Source organism: Molossus molossus, unplaced genomic scaffold (assembly GCF_014108415.1).
Source record: "Molossus molossus isolate mMolMol1 unplaced genomic scaffold, mMolMol1.p scaffold_m16_p_14, whole genome shotgun sequence".
Taxonomy (NCBI): Eukaryota; Metazoa; Chordata; class Mammalia; order Chiroptera; family Molossidae; genus Molossus; species Molossus molossus.
The window spans coordinates 22,302,116-22,328,474 of NW_023425349.1; the positions used below are offsets into that span (position 1 = coordinate 22,302,116).

Sequence of the window (26,359 nt, forward strand, 5' to 3'; positions counted from 1 at the left end):
GACAGTATCCTGGGTCACAAGACCTTTCGGAACGTGGACAAAGGGTACAGTCTCCCCTCTGGTGGCTGAAACCTGGGGACGCTGACTTTTTGGTGTTGCCAGTAACTTCCCAGAGGGAGCATTCTGTAAGAAAATGTTGGACGAATCCTCAAGTGACGTCACTGCACCTGTGTCTGAAGCAGCTGGAGGAGGTGACGCTGGCAGAGCCCTGGCCTTCCATCAGTGGAAGGGAAGAATAAAAGGGGTGACGCAGACTCTTTCCCCTTCAAACGTGTTGCCTCTAACCCCCACCGGACAAGGCAGCAGTGCAGACAGGAATGGGGGCTGCCTCAGCACCCCCAATGGACCTGGTTTGTGAGCATCCCAGCCTGAGAGTTCTTGAAAACTCTACAGAGAGAGGCAGGGTTTGCCGAATTTGGAGACTGTGCACTAAAGCCAAAGCGTGAGCCCAGCCGGTGTGGCTCAGTGGTTGAGCATGGACCCATGCACCAAGAGGTCGCCAGTTCGATTCCCGGTCAGAGCATATGCCCAGGTTGTGAGCCCGATCCCCAGTGGGGGTCGTGCAGGAGGCAGCCAGTCGATATTCTCTCTCATGGATGTTTCTATCTCTCTCTCTCTCCCTCTCCCTTTCTCTCTCTCTAAAATCAATAAAAAAAATTAAAAAATAAAGCCAAAGCATGACATAGAGTGAATTATAATGTGGTCACAAGCCCCCACTCCCACTCCCCATCTCTTGTTCTCTCTCTCACACACACACAAGAGACTTCACTGTTAGAGAACCTGCACTGACAACAACATATACAGTGATACCTCGGTTCTCGAACGCCTCGGATTTCGACCAAATCGGTATTCGACCAGGAGATTCGAGGAACTTTTGTCTCGGAATCCGAACAAATATTTGGAACTCGAACTTCCGAGATGAGCCGAGTGGAGCCGAATGGCGTTCATTCGGCCCAGCGCGCCTTGCTCGCGTCATCAGTGTGAGTGCAGAGAGAGAGTCACGCTTTGTGGAGAGAGTCACGCTTTACACTGAATTTAACCCTTAGACATACTGTACACTTTTATTTCTTGTTGAGACTTATGTTTTTCTACATATTATATACAAATTAGGCCAGTAAATAGGCATTTTCTGGGGCTTGGAACGAATTAATCCAGTTTCCATTATTTCCTATTGGGTTTCATTGCTTCGGTTCTCGAACAATTTGGTTCTCGACCGTCCTCCTGGAACGAATTATGTTCGAGAACCGAGGTATCACTGTATATACATTGCGGCAGATACATTCAAGAGAATCATCAACACCTGTCCAGGGACATAGGACAAACTCAATTCCATAACTAAATAAACACGAGTATTTGCGTTTCTTCTTCTCATACACGCATGAGAATTCCAAAAAGTTGTCTAGTTCTTTCTTGAAACTGCACGTGACCCCTGCTGGGATTACCCAACCCCACTTGGAAAGGGGTGGCCCCAGTGTTAGCTGCTACTGGCTCCCCGTTCAGAAAGCAAGTCCTTTCATGAAGCTCAGCTGTTCCTCGGGCATCCAGCAAAGCTGGTCATGCAAAGGCAGAAACTGTGACAACTGTTGGAAACCTTCCGCAGCAGCCTGTGGGAGCAACTGAACATTCTCTGGAGCAGCCACTTCATGGACAGTTCAAGCAGCCTATTATTCAGTTTATATAAAACACCCACCAGCTACATGGCACCAATAAGTGAATATCTCCATTCTTATCGAGCTCACGACACACTGGCCACTAACTTCAGAAACCATGAACAACTTCGTTAACCATCCAAATATGCATGCACAAAGGGAAAGGGAAAGGAAAAAAAAACAAAAAACAGCCTTCCTGAGTTCTGAGGACCAGAACTCAAAAGATTGTTCGATAGGCAAACCACTGTATTTCAATATTGCCAAAAACTCTCCTCTCACTTCAGTGGTAAACTCTCTAAGACAGTTAAGATTTGAAGAGTTTGATAAAGAGGGTCTCAGAGCCGCAAAGACCATATCAAATGCTTCTTTAAAAAAGAAGGGACTGTGTGCGTTTTTCCCAATAAAGAATCTGTCCAAAGGATTTTTAAAACACTTTAATATGCTTTGCTTCCAAAACATTACACACTATTTCTCCAATAAATTTATGTGTTTCCAGGGAACTCTTGGACCAAAAAAAAAAAAAAAAAAATACTTAAGTAGAAAAATGTCTGGAGATTCCTGTATGCCAATATGTTAACAGACCTTCCTTTTAATTGTTATTATTTCATATAGCAGCAGTAATCATTCCCTCATCTGCAAAGGAAATATATAATCCAGCTGTGGTGGGCTCCAGTAAAAATACCACATCTGTGGATCATTGGCAACACTGGAAGCTTGCTCAAATCTAGGCAGTCGCTGAGTTCTCTCTCTCTCTCTCTCTTTTTTTTTTTTCCTTACCAAAATACACATGGGTACACTTTTCTGAAAGTGCATAAAAAATTTGCCAAAACTGGCTGCTCCTTTGCAAGCTGAAAGTAGGTTTTTAGATTATCCACACCCAGAAGAAAGAGATTCTCTGGTGATATTATTCCCAGGACCCAGATGTTATAAGAAGTCCACCCATCCAGGGTGGTGGCTGGCGCCACTGCCCTTGTCAATATCAAGTAGAATTGATAATTAACACTCCTGGTTGGTTTCAGGAGGAGGTTCCACCGCGTGGCTGGCAGTGGAGCTGACTGCTGGTTTTCCACTTAGCAGAGAAACGTTTCCGCAGAGAGGATGGCAGCCACCGTTCCGGTCACAGATCTCTCCGTTCTTCAGGGTATGAAGTCAGAGGTATTACTGAGCCCTGGGTGATAATATTCCAGGAATCGCCACCCCCCGCCCCCCAACCACGCGTCTGTTTAGTCTTTCCCCAAAGCCCAGTAGCAAGCATCTTATTTCTAAGCCAATTTTCCACATTCAAATCCCCAGCCCAACGCACGCCCTGGGGGTTTCTATGTACAGACTTGTAAAAGAAAAAGCAGCCTAGTTGCGCCTTGACAGACTTTTATCCCCCAAACACATGCCCCGCGGCTACTGTGCTGGAATGTCGATGGCCCCAAACACTCAGGGTCCCTTTGCATCTCAGACAATAGAGCAAGAAAATAAAATGAAAGTGGACTTACGGCTATGGCTTGCAGCCTTTCCTTGTGCAATTCAGCTTCTGCCATCCTGGAGAAGGGCACACAGGAGGGGAAAGGATAAAAAAAGAAAAAAGAAAGAAACACGCTGTAATCACTCAAGGAAATTGATGGGCACCCCGGGGTTTTTTGCTAGAACCCGGGGATAGCCAAGGGGCGGCTGGGATCCGCTCCGGGGGCTGCGGGCAGAGCTCTGCTCGCGGCTGGCTCGCCCGGCTGGCTGGCCCGGGCTCAGCCTCTGGCCCCCGCCCGCCCGGCCGCCTGGCTGCGCCCCAGCGCCGCCGCTAACTGCATCTCCCCGCCGCCGCCGCCGGCCGCGCTAGTCCGGAACTTGGGCCGCGGGCAGCCGCGGGGAGGGCGCGCTCGCCCCGTGCTCGGTCTCCGCCCTGACGTCTCGGCGCCTCGCTCCGCCCCGGGGTGTGCGGGGCCCGCGGCCGCTGCCCGGGCGGCTCTAGGCGGGCACGAGACGTTGAGGCTGTTGCCGCCGGGTGAGAGTGGGGTCCCCAAGGTGCGGACCGGCAGCGTGCGTGCGGGCAGCACCTGGGGCGCACAGCTGGCGCACCTGGTTGGACGCGCTGTCTGGGGCCAAAGTAGGACGAGGTGGCGCCTCCAGGGACCAAATGCCAGCCAAGAATGAGTACATGCCCTTACGTTCCAGCTGTGGCCACTGAGTGTTCTAGCCGCCTTCCAGTTCATGCCAGATGCTTGGGCTCCACGTGGGGGCATTTCCAATAGGGAAGGGCTGCCTCTCCCACATGCCTTAGGTGGCTGGTCCTCAAACATCAAGGCCACCAGCCAAGCCCAAAACAACCCTCTGTGAGGTCAAATGTGTTTGTAATCCTGGGTGCTCAGCTAGGCTGGGCTAGATAATTTAACTGTGCAACCTTGGGCAACTCACTGAACCACTCTGAACCTGTTTCCTCATCAGGAAAAAAAATGAAGGGTCACAGTAGCTACCCTCACAAAGTTGTCAGTAATGAATGAGATAAAGTATTTAAAGGTGCTTTGTAAAGGGTAATCTGTTCTATTCTTACCCTGTGACATTCTGGGCTGAAATTTATTGGGGGTCTTTACTTCAATATAGTCTCTAAAAGGAAAAGTAGGATCTGGTCACTAAAATACTTCACCTCTTCTTTACCCAAACAGAAGACAGGGCGACAGTGTGTCTTTTGTGATAGGCCCTGAGCAGGATATGAGAGATGGATAAGATCAATCCAAAAGGAAATAAATGCTAAAAACGAACAAAAATATTTCTTAACATTCAGGACAGACCTACTAGAATCCCCAACATTCATTAGCCGACTTTCCTCCAAAAAATGAAATAAACACCCAATAAAAGCCAGTGCATCCTTTTAAGATCCTTGATGTTTCTCTAAATGCAGGGCCTAAGGTGTACGTTTTAAAAGGTATGCACATCAAATTCCCCCACATCTCCTTTTTCTGGACAAATTCTTACAAATCAACTAAATCACCCTTTCAACTTTCACAGAGGTTTTACCTGTCACTTGATGATCAATTACTACCCCGCCGGAAGACTGAAGCAGTCACCCAGTTTTCCTGATCGATTGTTTTCCCTTCCTTTTCATAGCGGGAGTAGGTGGGGCCGTTTGTGTCATAAAGCCAAGCCAGTGCCAGACCCGACAATTCCACTCCAACATATCCAAACCTCTGCCTCTGGCTAAGACCCATCAGTGTCTTTATTTCACTCGCATGAGCGACCAGGGCCAGGGACTAACTGCAACCGAGGTACTTGCCCTTAGCAGGAACCGAACCCGGGTCTCTCGGGACCGCAGGCCGATGCTCTACCGCTGAGCCAAACCAGCCAGCGCCCATCAGTGTCTTTAAAGCGCTCTTTTTCTCTTTACTTCCAGCATCAGCTCCAGCAGGCCAAGTCCTCGGAGGGGGTTCGCTCACACATAAACAAAACGGTCATTACTGCAGGAGAGTGCCTACCCAACATGAGTAGAAAAGAACATGATGAAGAAAGTGAGGCCAGAGAGGTATAGAAATAGGGCTGGGATTAAAACTCAGATCAGACTCTGCAAAGCCCACGTTCTTAACACTTAGAGGAGCACACAATGTGGATGGCCTTGTGACGCTGAAGAGTACACTTGAAAGTGGTTTCGTTGGTAAAGTTGATGTTGTGTATATTTTACCACAATGGCAAGCAGACAGATCTGGTAGGGGGTGCTGTGGGGGTGGGGGTGAAGGGATTGAGCAAAAAGGGAAAGAAAGAAAAAGAACTCATGGACAAGGTTAACAGTATAGTGACTACAGGGGGAGGGGGTGGGGGAGGTGGAAGAGGGTATAAGGGGATAAATGGTGAAGGAAAAATTAATAATAAAAAATTAAATTAAACATTTTTTAAAAGGAGTCCTGAAAGAGGAGATGGGGTGGGAGAAGGGCCTGAGCACCCTTTAAAGTAACCAGCTGGAGGTGGGAATGCAAACTGGTGCAGCCACTATAGAAAACAAAAAATTAAAAATTGAACTGTCATTTGTCCCAGTGATCCCACTTCTAGGAATATACCCTAAGAAGCCTGAAACACCAATCAGAAAGAATGTATGGACCCCTATGTTCATAGCAGCACTATTTACAATCGCTAAGATCTGGAAACAGCCCAAATGTCCATCAATAGATGAGTGGATAAGAAAAGCTGTGATACAGCTCAGCCGGTGTGGTTCAGTGGGTGAGCATCGACCCATGCACCAAGAGGTCGCCAGTTCAGTTCCCAGTTAGAGCACATGCCCAGGTTGTGGGCCTGATCCCCAGTGGGAGACATGCGGGAGGCGGCCAATCGATGTTCTCCCTCATCGATGTTTCTCTCTCTCTCTCTCCCTCTAAAATCAATAAAGAAAAAAAAAAGCTGTGGTACATATACACAATAGAATACTACGCAGCTGTAAGAAAGAAACATTTCTTATCCTTTAAGATGACATGGAGGGACCTGGAGAGTATTATCCTAAGTGAAACAAGCCAATCAGAGAAAGAAAAATATCACATGACCTCACTTATTTATGGAATATAATGAACAAAACAAACTGATAAACAAAACAGACCCAGAGACATAGAAGTAGGGTACAGACTAACAAACCTCAGAAGAGGGGGATAGGGGAAGGGAAGAGATAAACCACAGAACTTATATGCATGTATGTGTAATCAATGGACATAGACAACAATGCTGGGGGTGGGGGCGGGGTGGGATCGGGAGGAGGATATCAATGGGGGGAAAAGGAGAAACAGCTGTAACAAAAATAAATTAATAAAAAAATAAAGTGACCAGCTGGAAAGATATGAACCTCAGGATAGGATAATCAGGATTGGTGACACATATCTGGTGCCATTTGCTTTGAGGTTATAGTTAAAGAAATGAGAATGGCCAGAGGGAGAAAATAGAACAAGGAGAAGAGAAAACCCAGGCGAGGAGGCCAAGAATGTATGATCTGAGAAACAGAAGGAAAAATTAGGGATGCTTGTTTCCACAACAGGAGGAAAGGGGTTTTCAACAGGGTCAGATGCTTCTGAGAAGTCAAGGACACAAACTAAGAAGAGGCCATTAGCTTGGGTCATCAGGAAGCCATGGGTGACACTGGAAGAGCGGTGTGTGTGTGGAAGATGAACCTGGAAACACTTACGGAGAGTGGAGAATGAGTGAAAGGTGGGGGAGAAGCATCCATGGGCACGAACCACTCCTTTACAATCTTTGGATGTGAAGGATGAAGGGGTAGGGGACAAGAGGGACAGGAAGGTGGTCTATGGGAAGAAGGGTCAAGTTGAAGGTTAAGTCAGATGAAACTTGGATGTTTCAGGGTCGAAGAGAATTAGGCATCATAGAAATGAGCTTAAAACCACAGTCAGAAGGAAGATAAGTATTAGGTCTCAGATTAGACCAGAGAGCATCCAGGTGAGCACCGGTAGCCAGTTGGGCCTCAGAAAGAAAAACTAATAAAGCAGGGCAGGAGGATGGAATGGGTAAAGACAAGAAGACATTTTAAGTTGAAGGAGAGAGAAGTTGATGGTGTTGCATTAGATGGCCAAGTTTTCCCGCTGATGGAAGGGTCACTGGCTGAGACTGGTTGCATAGCGGTGGGGGAATTCAGAAAAGTAGAAATGGTTTGTAAAAAAGCTGTGGGAAATGGGAAAAAAGAAACTAAAACATGTTTGCCAACCGTATGTATTCATCAGAATCTCCTAGAACACATCTCTCTAAATACATGTACAGAATTAAATTTCTATAGAGTGAGCAAGAGGTTAGAAATGGGTTTAGAACCATTATAGAGTTTACTAGCAATAGACAAAAGACTCGTGACCAATCGTATGTACTGCCTCAGTTGTTTTAACCAGCTGAGACTCATCATATGTGGTGATTGTGTTTACTCAGTGTTGAGGGTTTTCTAAGCAGGTATGGCAAAAAGTCAGAGAGAAGAAATTCAGAATGCTGGACCCTGGACTTTCAGCCAGCTGGAAGGGTAGCAGACTCTAATAAATTTTGGCTGCCTAATGTGAATCCCTTTTCATCTTTGGGAAATTCCCACATTACAAGCCATAGTGAGAGTCAGAGCCACCTCTTTTTTTTTTTTTTAATCCTCACCCAAGGACATTTTTCCATTTTTTTTTTCAGATAGAGCGGGAGGGAGAGAGAGGAAGAGAGAGAGAGAAACATCGATGTGAAAGGGACACATCGAGTGGCTGCCACCCACACAACCCAACCAGGGCTGAGGACAAACTGCAGTCAAGGTACATGCCCTTAGCGGGAACCGAACCCGGGTCTCTGTGGACCGCAGGCTGATGCTCTAACCACTGAGCAAACTGGCCAGGGCCAGAGCCACCTCTTATCATAAAAGCTGGGAAATGCCAGACACTTGCTTCCCCAGATCTCCTGGAACTCATGACATTGCATGCAGTCTGGGCTCAGTCAGGCATGTGCACCTGCCAAAGATCTTGAAGACACAGCATCAGAGAATTCTTTCAGGTTGGTAGCTCACCCTTGGGCCTGCCCATTGCCCAAGCCTCCTTCTCTAGTCTTCCCAGCTATTCTGTGAGCTACTTTAGTGCATTTTCAATTCATGCCTTCTCTGCTCCTATCTACTGGAATTAGTTTCTGTTGCTTGCCACTAAGAATCCTAAGTGAAGCAGTTGTGTGGAATGAATGCCTAATACTTTGCCAAATAGCAAAAGAAAAACATTTTCTCCTCTTCAAGCACTTCTCCCCTCACATCTCTAATTTTAGCATTTTTAAATCATCGCATCTATTACAAACACAAACATCAATAACCCAAATTTGCATTTCTTTCATAATATTCTAGTGTGTATCTGTTCTATACCAGACTTTAGGCTATGGCTTGGTATTACAAAGAATTCATAGTCTAGTGTTAATATCAGTGACTTTTTGCACCTCCACCCCCCTCACACACACTTGAAACCTGGAAAGATCTATTGCAACAGTGCATAATGCATGTAACAAATCACTGGTTCTTGCTGGGACATTACATTTTGTTGCGTAAGCACTACCTGTATGTTTAATGGTTTAATGGTTTTTCTGATAGATACTGCATTGTGCAGCATTATGCAGAGAGACTACAGAATGCTAGATTTGCAAAATAGATTTTTTTTAATAAAAATTTCAAAAACTATTTTAGGGCATGAGTCCTTTGGGAACCATAAATGATCACAGCCTAGTCCCCTGTGGAGAAAACAAGAGCTCTATAAACTGAAAGGGAGATAACTTGATGAGGCCCACTGAGTGAGTAAAGTTAAATTCTTGTTGAGCAAGCAGCAAAGAATGTAAAATTTCATAGTAACTTGAAGCTTTTCTTAGACAAGGTAATTTTAAAAGGAACTCCAAGCCCTGGCTGGTTTGGCTCAATGGTTAAAGCTTCGGCCTGAGGACCAAAGAATCTTGGGTTCAATTCCCATCAAGGGCACTTACCTTGGTTGCGGTTCAGTCCCCGCAGTCATGCGGGGGGCAACCAATTGATGTGTCTCTCTCACATCGATGAATATCACCGATGAATAAATGGAAAAATATCCTTGGGTGAGGAGTTAATAAATAAGTAAACAAACAAATAAACAAATAAATAAATAAAAGGAACGTCAACGCCCTCTAAAGTTTTTTTGTTTTATAATAACTTTCTTTGCCTAGGATCTTGCAGAATGTGTGCTCATTCAAAACATGCAATGGCTGCAGAGTCAAAAGGAGGGGAACAGTACTTGGAGTCCTTTTTGCCCCTGTGGTTGTGAACAATTTTGGAAAGTGTGGAATTTTAAGTATGTGTTGTCTTAAACAATGGTATCCAAATGATAGATTCATATCAGGAATGCCCACAGGACAAGAAGACAGAGAAAGAAGTTAGAGAACAGAGAGTTAGCATGGGCAATAAACTAGGCTGGATGGCACATAAGGTGCCATCTCTGTTGATTATGCAGAGACCCTAGTCAACATATGCCCTAGTCAACAGAGACCCTAGTCAACATACACCCTAGTCAACATATGCCCTAGTCAACAACAGACCCTAGTCAACATCTGCCCTAGTCAACAGAGACCCTTGTCAACAGAGACCCTAGTCAACACATGCCCTAGTCAACAGAGACCCTTGTCAACAGAGACCCTAGTCAACACACGCCCTAGTCAACAGAGACCCTAGGCAACAGAGACCCTAGTCAACACACGCCCTAGTCAACAGAGACCCTAGTCAACAGACCCTAGTCAACGTATGCCCTAGTCAACAGAGACCCTTGTCAACAGAGACCCTAGTCAACACACGCCCTAGTCAACAGAGACCCTAGGCAACAGAGACCCTAGTCAACACACGCCCTAGTCAACAGAGACCCTAGGCAACAGAGACCCTAGGCAACATACGTCCTAGTCAAGAGAGACCCTAGTTAGTTAACATGCCCCCTAGTCAACATAAAAGGAGAAACTGGAAATCTATCTAGAAATCAACAAACGTTAGTATTTCAGTTTGATGGCTTCCTTTTCTCTCGTTTAGCTTTGGCTTCCTTTTCTCTCGTTTAGCTTTGGTAGTGAATGTGGATTGACTTATGAGTCCTAGAGGAACTGAGGTGGTATGATCAGAAATTATAGCTGGATGGTGAGGGGTCATTCTACATTTACTTTGCTAGACATTAAGATGTTGATTCGTCACAGTCTTGCTATTGACAGAGGTTTTGAAATGTGGGATCAGGAAGTGGGAGGTGGGTGTGACACAGAGAAAAGGCCTGAGCTCTAAAGACAATTCAGAATCCAGCCCTCAGACTCACCAACGGTACCACCTTGAATTCTTTTAGACTCATTTTCCTTATCTTTAATGGGGGGGGGGGGAATAACTCTAACTTCATCAGCATATTATGATAAATCAGAATTACACATGTAAAACACTTGAGAGTGGCCACAGTACTAGGTCATAATTACTCAGCCTAATCATTGCTTCATTAAAAATGTCATAGACCAAATAAAGGAGTGACTTGCTTTTATCTACTCTTTTATGTAAAATTTTATTTTAAAAATAAACTTTCAATATTCTTCAAGTTCCTCACATTAGGGGGTACTTCTCTCTTTTCGTTTTTTAAAAGGGAGGATTCTGCTTTGTGCCATTTATTGTCTAGAAATTTGTTCACCAGACTCTCCTTTTAATGACTCATAGACACCTACAATCTTATCTTTTGGAATGGATCAATTTAATAATTATAAATAAGAAGTAATGAGAATGGACCCTAAAGAGGAGAAAGGTTAAGCCCTAGGAAAAGATGGAAAGGGAAGCTTAATTGTGGAGTGCTTAGGTGGAGAGATACCTGCTACAGATTAAAAGTGCTTCTTGGTGGAGGCCATTCTCAGTGTGGGTGTGAATTAGCTACAAAGTGAACAAGTCTCTGGGAAGGCCAGTCTGGTTCTCTAATGCCAGGTGACACAATCGGGTCATCAGCTTCTCGGAGAGCTTAGGGGACAGTCTAGTTTGCCTTAGTACAATGACCACGATGTGCCCTGTCAGCCTGGAATCCCTTTCTGCAGTGTGACCATCAACACTTTCATTGTTAGCCATGATTTGATAATGCCATACACATTCTGCAAGTCAGCACTGCTGACAAGAGAGAGATTTCCTGCGGGGTTGGTGGTGGAGGGACAGTGACCTATCCACTAAACCCTGTGTGCCCTCCTGAGTGGGGAATGAATAGTGAAATTGGGAAGTCTAGCTTCTGCTCCTACCGCCTATGGATGCTGAGCCCTTCTGATGCCCTTTGGAGTGTCCAGGGTCTTAATACTCCATGTCCACCTCTAGCCCACCCTCCATACACTGGCAAAAGGGATCCAAGTCATGTTTAGCCCCTCTGAGCCTGTATGATTCAGAGGTAACAGTCTTAAAAATTGCTCCTGACTAATATGTAACCCTCCCAGCAGGGGCCTCCTTGACAAATTGCCTTTCCCAAGGTAGATGGGAAGAGCACAAGACAAAGTCTCAGTTCTAGGTCCTAACTCTGCCACCAACTGTGTGACCTCAGACACGTCACGTACCTACTCTGAGCTGAGGCTTTCTATTTGTAAACTGGGAATGGGACAGCTAACTCCCCCACAAGGCTCCTACATGGACTAAAGGAACGCATGAGTGAGGAAGTGCCTTGATAAATTGAAACGCTCTGTGAGCTTGACTATCTACAGGGCAAGGGGTGACTTCGATGTTAGGGATTTAGGGAGATGCTGACAGGTCAGCAGGAAATGCTGGGAGGACTACCCAACATTCTGTAGCTGCTGTAGCCCGACAGGAGAGAAGACTCGCTAGCACCTAAGACAAAAAAGCCTTCCAAGCTTCTAATGGGTTTCTAAGGTGGTCAAACCAATAAATAAAAACGACCCACACCACCAGGCTCTCTGACTTCTCCCTATTCCTCAGTCACTCGAGTGACTTTTGTTTTATCCATCTGAAGACAAACAGCCCCATATTCTGATCTACATATTGAATTATCTTAAATAAATGCAGAAAAGGGTGCAGGGGTCCGAGGAGGAGATGGAAGAAGCAGAGAGAAGGAAATAGAAAAACTTGGATCTTTTGTGCCAATTGTGCGTGTGTGTGAAACCTACATTTGAAAGCTATTTGGTCTGTGTTTACATTAATGTGCTCTGCGTTTCTGCATTCATTCAGAGCTAAATTTATCCCATGAGAGGGAAAGGCATCCTGGGATGGGGGGGGGGCAGAGGCGGCTGATTGAGTGGGAGCCAGGAGCACTGGGGAGCACCAGCACGTGGAAGGCAGCCCCTCCAGAGGCTCCCAGGATGCAGCCTGTGCTGACTTGACAAAGGAACGTGTTTTCATTGCGGCGTCTGCACCCTTGGCTTCGGAGAAGGGCGTGAGCACGAACAAGACTCAGATCTCATGTGCTAGAGAAAGCAGTTCCCAGACTCCCGTGAGTTCCAAGTCTGGCCCACTGTTCAGAATGGACACTCAGCAGCTCCCCAAGCCTCTGCAGAGAAAACAGTGTCTGTCGCCGCAGGGAAAGGTAGCAGGGCAGCTGTTAGGCCCACTTCTGATGCAAATTTGAGCTTGCCTTCTGTTGTGATGCCATTCCAGTTGTGTCCTCTCCCAGGGAAGCCTTTCTGGGGTGAGGTGGAGGACAGGGAGGTTGCTGCATTCTGAGATCAGGGCTGGGTTCAGCACTGTGCACCCGTAACTGGATTTGAGATCATTGATGCTTGTGCGAGGACCCAGGTGCCTCCCGTTGGTCCTGTTCGGTTTCCCTCTTCCCACTCCCTTACTGTCTTCCCTCCTCTAATTCCTTACCTTTCATGCACCCCTAAGCCCGGCCCTTGTTAAATCATCTTTTGCAAGTAGACAAGTCATTGCGATTGACATAGCTTTTCCTGTGATCAGAGAGTTAGCTCTCAGCTAGAACAGAAGATTTCCCTGTGGAACAGGTGGTCAGTTTCCACCTGTGGCTCTGTCCCCTTCATTGTGTGGAACATCCCTCTGTGGGGCTGGGGGAGGGGAGGCTCCTAGGGGTCTGGGATGCTTCTCCTTTGTTGGAGGCTCAGCTAGGTCGCCACAGCATCTTGCCAGAGCTCTACCTTGTGTTTAGCTCCAAGTACCCTCTGCTCCTTCCCAGAGAACTTGACACCTTCTTCATCTGTTTGTCCCGCTCCAAATTTGGTGCTTTCTCATACCATGAGCTATGCCTGGAATGCAGCTTCCCCCTCCCGTTTCTAACTTTCCAAGTCTCCTCATGTTAACTCCACAGAGTTGCAGAAATCCCACTCCCACGGAGTACGCCTGACAGTCCCCTTGGGAAGGAGAAGCGGTTATTCCTCCCAGTTCCTAACACAGTGTGTGACTTTCTGTCAGATAAGTCAGTGTCCCACAAGCCACCATGACAGCTGTTTACTTAAATTTACTTAAGCATGGACTGGATCAACCTGACCTTCAATCCCAATTCTCCCACTTCACGACCTTAAGAATTTCATGTGATGTCTTTGAGCTTACGTCACTCTATCATAAAATGGGAAAGACCACGGTGTCATCTCAAAAGATTACTGTGACGAGCCAACGAGGCAATGGATCTAAAGCTCCTGGCATACTGTAGGTGCTCAGCGAATACTCTTGTATAATATGAACACAATTTTGTTTATTTATTGATATCTGTACCACTCTGGATGTGTTTCCACACAGATGTGCCTATGAGCTCCCGAGTTGCTTGTTCTACCCAGCACCAGGCACTATAGACTGCAGGTTTGTGTCCCCCGCCCTCAAAGTCATATGTTGAAACCCTAATCCCCAGTGTGATGGAAATGGGGCCTTTAGGAGGTGGTTAGATCACCAGAGCAGGGGAATCAGTACCTTGCTAGGAAAATACAGTAAGGAGTTTTCTTTCTCTCTCCACCCTGTGAGGACACAGTGAGAAGACAGCCATCTGCAAACCAGGAAGAGTCTCCACTAGGCGCCATCTGTTGGCACCTTGATCTCAGGCTTCCCAGACTATGAGCAATAAATGTTTGTTGTGTAAACCACCCAGTCTGTGGTAATTTGTTATAAGAGCCTAAACTGACTAAGATACCAGCTATGCCCAATACAGCCCTTCAGACTAGACCAGCACTTCCTCATGAATGCTTTTGACTCTTGCTTCTTACCTCCCAAGTGTGCAGTCAAGGTCTCTTGATGCTGCAAACCTTTTGTAACATTTTGGCTTTGCCAAATTCTGCACAGGTCCTGAGTGACAAAAGTGCAAAGTGTTCTCTGCTGTGATTTATGGTACCATCTAGAACAGCGGTTCTAAACTTTGCAGGAGGGCAGAACACCGGAAGCCTTCTGACAATCTGATATGAACTATGGGCTGTTTCCCGGGGCAATGCACATGCATACAACATTTTGCATACAATCTCTAAGCATTCAGGAAGCCCTTGAATTCTCCCAGAGACACTCTTAGAAGACCCGTGGACCTTTGGTTAAAAAAAAAAACTCTGCTCTGAAACCTAGAATATCAGAGAAATTGAGAGAGACAAGAAAGTGAATTTATGTCCAAGAGCCAGGATGCTCACCTTGGTTGTTAATGCAAATTATTGGAAGTCTGGGTAACTCCTGCTCAGTCCAGTTTCTCCCCTCACCTGGCCAATGGCTGTCCCAGCTGCCCACTGTCCACTCTGAGATCAGCCCTTCCTTAGTTCCCACTCACAGCTGTCAAAGGCACAGGCTCCAGAGGACCCCCACCTGAGTGGAAGCTACCTCTGCTGTCTTTCTCCTGACCCAAAGCTTCATCTGACCTCATGCCCATCCAGCCCTGAGTTCTTCCAGAGTGGCTTCCACTCGGGCTCCCCAGAAGAGATCTGTCTTGCATCTGGGTACAGTAGGTACCCTTTCATTCCATTCTTGCTTCACAGGATTAGCTTAAACCTGCTTCCTATGCTAGATGGGAACTATACAAATGAACAAAACCAGATATAAAGACCCTTCATTTGAACAGGAAAAGAAAATGGTTTCTCCATATCACTCTCAAACAGCATTAGCTTCTACCTCCCAAGACACTGTGATGAATAGCCTCCAATATTCAAAATCTACTTTCCAAAGGCCTGCCCCCACCTTCTCCCCCACCCCACCACTGCTGGGTGAAGTCATTTGACTTCCAGTTTGGAACTTCCAGCAAGAATTCGAGCTTGATCCAAAACCACTGAACCCTCCAGCTTCCAAGGAAAACAGTCTATCGCTGAGTTCAATACACTGTTAGTTCGGTTGGAGCCAAGACAAATGGAACAGGCTTTTCCTTAGTAAGGGGGAAGCAGTCTTTCCAAGGGGGTGACCTAATGAGGCAAGCAACGAATGAGTGTCAGGTTTCAGATCCCAGCACCCTGGAAAGCCAGGCAAAGGATACGCCTTTTAGGATGGACTACTGAGCAGCCCTGAGAGTTCACACTTGCCCTCTGAGCAGGGAGGTCCTAAATGTGACAATCCTATTAGTTAAACCAACGTGGTAACAGCCCTAGTCCATAGAGGAAACACTGATTTGGTAACAATATGACCACGGGTGGAAAAATAAAAATGGGCAAGATGTACCATTTGGCTTTAACAAGAATGTAAACGAGCAGTTTCCCAAGTTATAATAAAGGAGAAACAAATTGATTTAAAGTAAAATCTGAACGTTTCCAATGTTTTTCTAAATTAAATAAAGGTTGAATTGAGTATTGGAAAGAATAGTTTGAATTTAAGTTTAAAAGTCTGGTTTTTTAAAATTCCATGAACTCTTACATGATGCGTGTTCTGTCCCTGGATCCCTTTCAAGTGCTTTGCAAGCTTTAACAAATGTGATCCTCATAGCAGCCCTCTGAGCACTGTTCTTATTATACCCATTTTACAGATGAGAACATTGACACACAGTTTCCGGTCGCACAGCTTCTAAGTGGCAGATTAATAATATCGGGTGAGAAGCTTGTGCTGTTGGGAGTGTGTACCTGTGTGGGACTATTTAAATGTTGGGTTGGTTTAACTGTATTATAAATAATATGCATTTGAAAGAAGAAAAGTGATTCTTTTCCTTTTGAGGTACTTGTAGTAGCTGTGTGACAAGGCTGCAGATAACAAAAAATAAAGGGCAGTCAACGAAGCGACTCCCTTCCTTCCTTCCTTCCTTCCTTCCTTCCTTCCTTCCTTCCTTCCTTCCTTCCTTCCTTCCTTCCTTCCCTCAGGTGCTGGGCATCAGCAGAGAACAAGACATAGAAGCTGCCTTATTGCACTTTCATTCCAGGGAAGGGAGAGAGAGATTAAAAGTACGGAACCCTACAATATAACCTCAGAAATGTTTGGAAGGAAACCACCCACACGAAGGAAAGATGGTGGTATGGAGATGAAGACATGACGATGCACTGAATAGAGCGAGTGACGGAGCCATGCAGATACTGAGGGAAGCGTGTCCCGGGCTCGGGGAACAGCACACGGAAAACCTCAGCTCACTGAGGAGGAGAAGGAGACCCGTGCTTCAGGGGCAGAGGACAGGAGGAGACGGGTAGTAAGGAAGGAGGCCAGGGTGTTGCCAGTCAGATCATGACCTTGGGCGGGTTTAGACAAGCTGTGAAGGGATGCACGGAGATTTTAAAAGAGCAGCTGGGCTGCCAGCGATGAGGGAGGGAAGATGTGAACAAGAGACCAGATGGAGGGTCATGCAGGAGTCAGGCGAGAGAAGGACGGACTGGTGTGTTAGCGTAGACAAAATAACGACCTCCAAAAATGTCCATGTCCTGATCCCTGGAACCTGTGAACATGTTACCTTACATGGTAAAAGGGACTTTGGCAGAGTGGGCACAGGAGGGCACTGATCGAAGCAACGCATGGGCAGATCTCAGGAAACCTTCGCTTGGGCGGTTGGAGTGGCAGGGAGCGAGAATCCAGTCAGCTAAGGGGAGCGCACATGGACCCTTGGGTTCAAATCCCAGCTCAAGTGCTTACAAGGTGGAGTGTAAACTTGGGAAAATTACATCATTTCTCTAAGATTAGCTCTTTCAATCAGAAAATTAAATTAACAGTGCCTTGCCCATATGGGTGCTTTGAGGGCAAAAGAGATAATCCATATGGAGTCCTAGCAGGTACTAAGCACTCTCATAAATGCTATAGCAGCATTCTTACAAGAGTAGTTTAGGCCCTGGCCAGGTGGCTCAGTTGGTTAGAGTGTCATACCAACACACCAAGGTGGTAAGTTCGATCTCCAGGCAGTGCACATACAAGAATCAATCAGTGGATGCATAAGTAAGTGGAACAACTCTCTGTCTCTCTCTGTCTCTCTCTGTCTCTCTGTCTCTCTCTCTCAAAACAATCAATTAACAAATAAAAAGGAATCTAGTGCAGTGGTTATAAGCATTGTGCCCAGATACTCTGGGTTCAAATACCAGCTCCATATTTATTAGGTAGGGAAACCTGGGTGAGGTACTTAACTTCCCTGTGCCTCAACTTCACCCTAGGTAAACTGAGGCAAATAATATCTACTTTGTGCAATACATGAGAAAGTCTCTGTTGGCTTTTATTGTTCTGGTGATAAGGATGATAGATAATGCATGCCTTCTTTAAAAAAAACAAACAAACCATAATTAGTGTTGATTCCACATTTTAGGAATCACAAAATATGAAATAAAACCCTACATGATAGGTTTGCCATGTAAAAAGTAAGAATCTTTGTAATCAGGTGTTTAAATTTGTGTCTAATCAACACATAGCAAAAGGATGCTGTACCATTACATATGTGCGGTGGGTGAGGATGCTCTCGGCTCTGCCTTCGAGGTGGTTTCATGATGCTCTGGACCCCGTGTCCTGCGCCCCAGCCGTAAGGCCCTCTGCTCACCCCTGGCTGAGGGGCGGGGAGGGAATCACAGGAGATCGAAGCAGACGCAGGGCAGGCTTGCAGCCTTCACATCCTGGGCCTGTTAGCCGCTCTGGTTTTAATCTTCCACCCCCTTCGCTTGCCCGGGGTGACTATAGGCCTTTGAGTTGTCACACCTGGACCAAATCAAGGGCCAGGGACTCTGGCAGTTAATGGTGTTTGAGAAACACTCAAATCATTTGTGCCAAAACCAGAGGCAACAATACATTGACTCAGTATCTTAGACACACACAGATGACCCTTTTATGGGCAAGACGATGACCCTGAGCTGTACAACCTGAAAAGCTAGGTGCTAAGTGTGCAGTATTTCCTTAAATGCCTTCTGAAAGGACTCTGGGGACAGTCATGAATGTTCACTTGACATATCTTATCAGAGAAGTCAGAGAGAGCCTGCCTGCATCTCCTCCCAGGGTTTGGCTGTGTTAGTGCGGGGCCAGGGAAGCTTCCCGGCAGAGGGGAGCTCTAGGTGTCTGACAGGCCGAGATGTAACCTGGGAACACATGGCCTCTGTCACAGTCAGTTCCTGTGTCGACACTGAACCTCCGACCAAGCTGTGGGTTGTGTCTGCTTGTTTCCAGGGGTTTTACTCTAACGCCTGCTGCTCATAGTGTGGTCTGCGGACAGCAACATTGGCATCGTGGTTAAAATGCAATTCTAGGCTTGCCTGAATCCTTCTGAATAAAAATCGGCATTTTTACCAGATTCTCTGGTGAATCACATGCACATTCAAGTTTGAGAAGCACTGATCGAGGGCCTGCTGGGTCTCAACTGTGAGTGTACGTGAGATCCGGGATGCTTTAAAATCATGCCCCTCCCCAAGACCCACTCCAGACCAACTGTACGAGGATCCGCTTTCAGATTTCCCAGGTAATTTTATTATGCAGCTGGGATTTAGAACTGCTGATCTAGAATCTCATTGAGGATGATGATGAAGAAGAGGAAGAGGAAGAAGGAAAAGGAGAAGAAAGAAGAGAAGAAGAAGAAAAAGAAGAAGAAGAAGACGACGACGACGACGACAGTGATTGCAAGTAACCTTACTGAGCACTCAAATATATCAAACTATTCTTACTCCTATATTAACTCACAACAGTTCTATGAAGAAGCACTGTTATTTTCTCAGCTTCAGAGATGAAAAATTAAGAAACTATCTAAGGTCATACAGAGCAGATGTGGCAGATATGGAATGTGCATGTTTAACTTCTCACAAGTCACTAAGCCTGCCCCAGACTGACTTTATTAGAATCTCTGGAGAACCCTAAAGATTCCACCAGAAAACTACTAGAACTGATAAATGAATTCAATAAAGTAGCAGGATACAGAATAAATATCCAGAAATCAATTGCATTTGTATACACCAGTAATGAACTATCAGAAAAAGAAACTAAAAAAACAATCCCATTCACAATTGCTTCAAAAAGAGTAAATTACCTAAGAATAAATTTCACCAAGGATGTAAAAGACCTGTACTCAGAAAATTATAAGACACTGAAAAAAAAAACTGAAGAAGATACAAATAAGTGGAAGCATATACCACGTTCATGGATAGGAGGAATTAACATCATTAAAATGTCCATACTACCCAATGCAATCTATATATTCAATGCAATTCCTATTAAGATACCAATGGTATATTTTACAGAACTGGAACAAATATTCCAAAAAGTTATATGAAACCACAAAGACCCCAAATAGCCATAGCAATCTTGAGAAAGAAGAACAAAGTTGGAGAAATTGCACTACCTCATACCAAACTATACTTCAAGGCCATAATAATCAAAACAGCATGGTACTGGCATAAAAACAGAGATATAGATCAATGGAATAGAATAGAGAGCCCAGAAATACACTCATACCTTTATAGTCCATTAATATTTGACGAAAGAGGCAAAAACATACAGTGGGCTAAAGACAGTCAAGTCAATAAATGGTGCTGGGAATATTGAACAAATATGTGCAAAAGAAATAAGAAAAAGAGAAACTAGACTACCTTCTTACACCATACATAAGAATAAACTCAAAATGGATTAAAGACTCAAAGACATAAATATTATAGAAGAAAACATAGGCTGTAAAACCTCGGATGTTTGTCATAGCAATATTTTTTTCTGATATATCTCCTTGGGCAAGGGAAACAAAAGAAAAAATAAACAAATGGGACTACATCAAACTAAAAAGTTTTTGCATAGCCAAGGAAACCATCAGCAGAATGAAAAGACAACCCACTGAAAGGGAGGACACATGTGCTAATGATACAGCTGATAAGGGGTTAATATCCAAAATGTATAAAGAACTTACACAACTCAACACCAAAAACACAAATAACCCAATTAAAAAATGGTAAAAGGCCCTGGCTGGTTTGGCTCAGCAGTTATAGCATCAACCCTCAGACTGAAAGGTCTCAGGTTCGAATCCCAGTTAAGAGAGCATACCTGGGTTGCAGGTTCAATCCCGGGCTCTGGTCGGGGTTGTATGGGAGGCAACCAATGGATATGTCTTTCTCACATCGATGTTTCTCTCTCTCTCTGTCTCTCTCTCTCTCTCTCCCCCACCCTCCCTTCCACTCTATCTAAAATTAATGGAAGAATATTCTTGGGTGGGATTAACAGAAAAAATAAATAAATAAAAATGGGCAAAGGACATGAATAGACATTTCTCCAAAGATGGCTAATAGACATATGAAAAGATGCTCAATGTCACTAATCATCAGAAAAATGCAAATTAAAACCACAACGAGTATCACCTCACATCTGTCAGAATGGCTATCACCAATAAATCAACAAGTGTTGAGGGTGTGGGGAAAAGGGAACCCTCATGTACTCCTGGTAGGAATGCAGACTGGTGCAGCCACTGTGGAAAACAGTATGGAGTTTTGTAAAAAAAATTAAAAATGAAACTGCTTTATGATCCAGTGATTCCACTCCTGGGAATGTATCCAAAGAAACCTGAAATACTAATTTGAAAGAATATATGCACCCCTATGTTCATTGCAGCATTATTTACAATAGCTAGGATTTAGGGCTACTTTTTGAGAACCAACAGTTGTGTAAGACTGTAGGCAGGGAGACTATTTTCAGAGTCCAGAAAGGAGATTATAAACTCCAGGATTGAAAATAATAATTATGACGACTGTAGTGGGATGAAAAGTCCCCAAAGGATATGTCCAAGTCCTAACTCTCTGTACCTGCTCATATGACCTTATTTTGAAATAGGGTCATCGCAGATGTAATTAAGTTAAGGATCTTGCAATGAGATCATACTGGATTTATAGTGGGCCCTAAACCTAATGACTGGTGTCTTTATACAAGAAAGGAGACTGGAAATTTGAGACACACAGGGTCAGAGGGGCTGGCCATGTGAAGACAGACACAGGGTGGAGTTACGCAGCCACAAACCGAACCACGCCAAGGATGCCAGCAGCCACTAGAACACTGGAGGGAGGTGGGCAACAGACTCTCCCTCGGGGCCTCCAGAAGGCATCACCCTTCGAGACCTTGATTTCAGGCTTCTGACCTCCACTGCGAGAGAATACTGTTCTGTTGTTTTAGGCCCCTGCTTTGTGCTAATCTGTTACATCAGCCCTAGGAAGCTAATATAGCCACTAACACTGAGTACTTACTCTATGCCACTAACATTGAGTACCTACTCTATGCCACGTACCATGTGAGTGCTTTCAAAGTGTTAGCTCATTTAGCACTCCCAACAGTTCCATAAGGTAGGGACTAGCTTATCATCCCATCTTTTAGATGAGAAAACTGAGGCATAGGGAGGATCAGTAATTTACCCGGAGTTACGAAACCAGCAGGTGGCAGAGCAGGGTGTGACATGCAGGCAGCCTGGGAGTAGGGCCTGGGGTCTCGGTTCCCTGGCCTAATGTCAGACATGGAGAGAAAGGGGCTGATTGGAGTAGGTGGGAGAAGTACTAGGACCTGGCAATGAACCAGCATCTGGAGGGTGGGCTGGAGGAATGGAGCCTTGCAGATTTCAGGTGTTGTGGTGCCTCTGTCCTCCGAGTTGACACCAGCCTCTGTTTTCTATGTCACACTGCGCCCCAGGATGTGCTAACCTGACCGACTCTCTAGTCCTGCTCTTTACACTGCTCCTCCAGGAGCCCTCCTTGGCTCTCCCCAAACATGCCTTCAGAGAGGGTACATCTGTTGATTCCCTGGACAGTGGTCCCAGTGCCCCCTTTCTCCCTCAGCGGTGGCCGCATGCTTTCACACCTTTGGGCTTTCCCCTCACACTCGAACTTCTCCTTCCCTACAGTGCTGTTTACTCTGGTTTCTGCTCTCAGCATCCTGATGTCCCTCTCCTCACTCTGGCCCCGGCTCCCTGTAGAATGACAAGGTGTAACATCCAGGTGACTGGCTGATAGGAAAACCGCATCTTCCAAGGGAAAAGATCACGTCCTCTCTGCTGTTTTGCTATGTCCCCTTTTAAAATGTCCCATTCTCTCCAAGCTCAAGGCAAGGGAACGAAAGAAGCAAACTTAAGTACTTTGTAATAGTTTAGGTTTCTTCCTGGTCCACAGGGAGTGAGTCACATGAGCCTGAGTTTGCCGTGTTGCTGCCACGTGGCTGTGTCCACGGCTGTCTCAAGAAGTCGCTGGCTCCTCTCATTTCCTCGACTGGTCTGGGATGGCAAATCTGCCATGAGCATAACCGATCGATTGATTTAAAGGCATGTGTTAGTACCGTTCCACATCCTAGCATTAAAATGGACTCTTCATTATACTCTGAGATAATATTTCATTGGAAAGGTCCACAATATTAGACAAATATTTTTTAATTAAAAATTTGTAATGTTGAAATAATTATAGGTATCCCCCTTACCTCTGCCCTTGCCCACTTCCACCCCTCCCCTTCTCCCTCCCTTGGCCTTCACGGAACCAGCATCCATGTCCATGGGGTATGCATAAATGTTCTTTAGCTAAAGGGATCGGTTAGACAAATATTTTAAATAAAATATGAATGCTTAGACCCCACAACCCAGGTGCCACTAGACTACCACTGACCAAAGTTCATGGCCAAAAGAGGAACTATTTTGGAGACTTAGTTACAAAGGATTGAAAACTTCCCAGCATTCCCTGGAACACTTTGGAAACCCCTCTGGGAAGCACACAGGTTTACATGATAGAATATCATGTTTTACATGGCTTATCTTTGTTCTCAGACATCATTCACAACATTCCATAAAGTGATATTGCCATCATTCCTGACATAGTCATCTGCTTTCAACCATTCAGCTTGTTTTTGAAAAAGCAATACTTTTATTTAGTGCCATGTACTATGCCAGCAATTTAAAAAAACAATTAGAGTTTCCATTTATTCCAATACTATTTTATATATAGCCAATATTGTCCAAGACATTAAATATTTATTAAAATTGTTTCTAGGTATTCACATTAAGTTCATTTTACTTCAAGTTGATTTTTATTCCTTGTGGTCTAGACATAAAACATAGTAAGTAATGATTAACTGAACATTGCCTCTGGAGTGGTCTTGAAAGAACGTAAACGTTCACTCAAATCGGAGACAACCCAGAAGGGGATAAGGAACTCACTCACACTCTTTCATGCACGTGCTGGGATAATGTGCCCAGACACAAAATCACAGACTGGGAGACAATTTGCATTTTATTTTGAATAAAAAAGGAAACTTTAAAAGTAATAAAAATGTGCCTGGCTGGTGTGGCTCAGTGATTGAGCATCGACCCATGCACCAAGGGGTCGCCGGTTCAATTCCCAGTCAGGGCACAGGCCCAGGTAGTGGACCTGATCGCCAGGGGGCGGCATGTAGGAGACGGCCAGTCAAAGTTCTCTTTCATTGATGTTTCTATCTCTCCTTCTCCCTCTCTCTAAAAAAAAAAAAATCGATAAAGAAAAAAAGAGTAATAAAAATGAATAAAAAGGTAACAGTTGAAAACCTACCAGTGAGCTATTGGGAGGAAAAATCCAGTGCATTTGCATGAGAAGAACCAGAATGATAGCTACCTCTTCTGCTAGTTTGCTTAACAATATTTAATGAACAGCTACTATATGGTGGGCACTGTGCTATTTTCTGGGCTTATAGTGGGTGCGTTTCTGGGTGAGTGAAAGAGAAAATTCCTTCTAGATCTTAGAGGTTTTATGCACTCTCGCTTACTAGAGTTTAGGGGAGGAAGCCGGGAGAAGTCCACAAAACAGAGTCTTTCAAACCAGAGCTCAGTTAAATACCAGTTCTCCACTGACTAGGGTTCTGTCTGGGGACAACCCGCTTCAACAATCTGAACCTCGGTGTCCTCATCTGCAGAATGGGAATAACAGCAATTTGTAAGGGTTTCCTGTGGATTACATAAAATGCTGGGTGCAGTGGAAATGCTTCATATGAAGTAACAATTCCTTAGCAGTAAAAAATATTATGATCAATACTTCTGTCTCCGCCTCAATTTTCGTTCTGTGTCTCCCCCACCCCCTCTTCAGTCCTTCCGCATAGCCATCGCCTAACGCCTGCGCGATTCTGGTGAGCAAGCCATCTCAGCCGAAGTTCCACAAAGCAGTGAGGAAATCGTTTCTCCTGTGTTTCATTGCGACGTACTGCAGCTTAGAGTAAAAATAGCTGGACACAAAAAGCCGAAGACTATATGATTCCTTTTATGTGACATTCTGGAAAAAGCAAAAAACTACAGAAACAGGAGTCAGATCGGTGATTGATAGGAGCTGAGGGTATAGAGGGGAGATTGATGACAAAGGGCCCCAGGGAACATTTTGTGGTGAAGGAAATGTTCTATATCTAGATTTTGGAAGTGATTACACACCTGAATACATTTGTCAGCACTCAATGAACTGTACACTTGAAAAGGGTGAGTTTCACTGTATATAAATTATACTTCAATAAACCTGACTTTATAAAAAGAAGATTGTGGCTTGAGACCTTCAAGTCTTCCTGTAGGAAAAAATCTCTGATCAGTATAGGAAATCAGAGGTGCTCCTGGGAATACTCTTGTAAGAAACGAACTATAGTAAAGGCGGTCGTGGGTAATCCCACCGAGAGAGCTACAAAGTTCTCTGGTAATTCAGAGGCCACTGAAACATCCATCCTGGGACACCAGGACATATTTCACGGAAGAGGTTACATTTCAAATGGGTCTGAAGATTGTAATTAATCCTTTTTACCACCCATGATCAGTGTTTTAGACGTTTATAAATTGCTTGAAACATTTATTCTAGGTTTGATTGTTTCCTATTCTAACAGTTTGTATTCTCCAATGCATTTTCCAGAGATTAAATGGTTCACATTATCTTGCCCTTTAAAAAACAACAACAACAAAAACAACAACAAAAAACCACAGCCCTGGCCGGTTTGGCTCAGCGGTTAGAGCGTTGGCCTGCAGTCTGGAGAGACCCGAGTTTGGTTCCCGCTAAGGGCATGTACCTCGGTTGCAGTTTGTCCCCAGCCCTGGTTGGGTTGTGGTGGTGGCAACCAGTTGATGTGTCCCTTTCACATCGATGTTTCTCTCTCTCTCTCTCCCTCCCACTCTATCTGAACAAAATATCAAAAAATGTCCTCGGGTGAGGATAAAAGAAAAAAAAAATCACAGTTTTGAGTCTATATTTTCTGTGTTTGTAGTGTTTAGGAAATGTGTTCTTACATGCCCACTTACAAAATGTTCCTCTATTCTATGAAATGAAGAAAAGTACAATGTCATTAGAGGAGACAGCATGGCCAAGTGCAAGAGATTGGAATGAGGTGCAAAAATCTGGATTCTATAACTCATAAGTGACTCTCCACATCAAGAAGAAAAAGATTAGTAATCCAAAAGATAAAATAGGAGGAAACTATAAAAATGAACAATTCAGGAGAGAAAATAGAGTGACTCATAAACATATAAAAAGATGCCCAATGTCAATATAATTAGTGAAATGCTTACTTCACTTAGTAGATGTTTCTATGAATCAGTGAACCATAAAATCAACCATCCAGTTTTTAAAAATGAGCAAAGGATGCCTGGTTGGTCATGGGTTCAATTCCCAGTCAGGGCACATGCCCAGGTTGTGGGCCAAATCCCCAGTGGGGGGCACGCAGGAGGCGGCCAGTCGATGTTCTCTCTCATTGATGTTTCTATCTTTCTCCACCTCTCCCTTCCTTTCTCTCTAAAATCAATAAAGAAAACAATTTTTTTTAAATGAGCAAAGGAAATGAATAGACAGTTCATAGAACAGAAAATACAAATAGCTTTGAAACACATGAAAAGATGTTTTAATTCACCAATACTAAGAGAAGAGCAAATTAAAATTGCACAGTTTTAGCCCTGGCCAGTTTGGCTCAGCAGTTAGAGCATCAGCCTGCGGACCAGGGAGGCCCCAGTTCGGTTCCTGCTGAGGGCACGTATCTC

The 26,359-nt window shown here is 44.8% G+C and overlaps 1 protein-coding gene across 6 annotated transcripts in view; it reads right to left on the reverse strand.

Annotated features, from left to right (window-relative positions):
* Window positions 1-3,371, reverse strand: part of PALM2AKAP2 (PALM2 and AKAP2 fusion) — a 320,709-nt gene extending 317,338 nt beyond the window's left edge. For all 6 annotated transcript variants that reach the window (XM_036260620.1, XM_036260616.1, XM_036260619.1 and 3 more), the window contains exon 1: window positions 3,137-3,371. In XM_036260620.1, coding sequence (XP_036116513.1) covers window positions 3,137-3,181 — 45 coding nt within the window. In that variant the 5' untranslated portion in view covers window positions 3,182-3,371. The remainder of the gene's footprint in view (window positions 1-3,136) is intronic.
* Window positions 3,372-26,359: the final 22,988 nt, after the last annotated feature.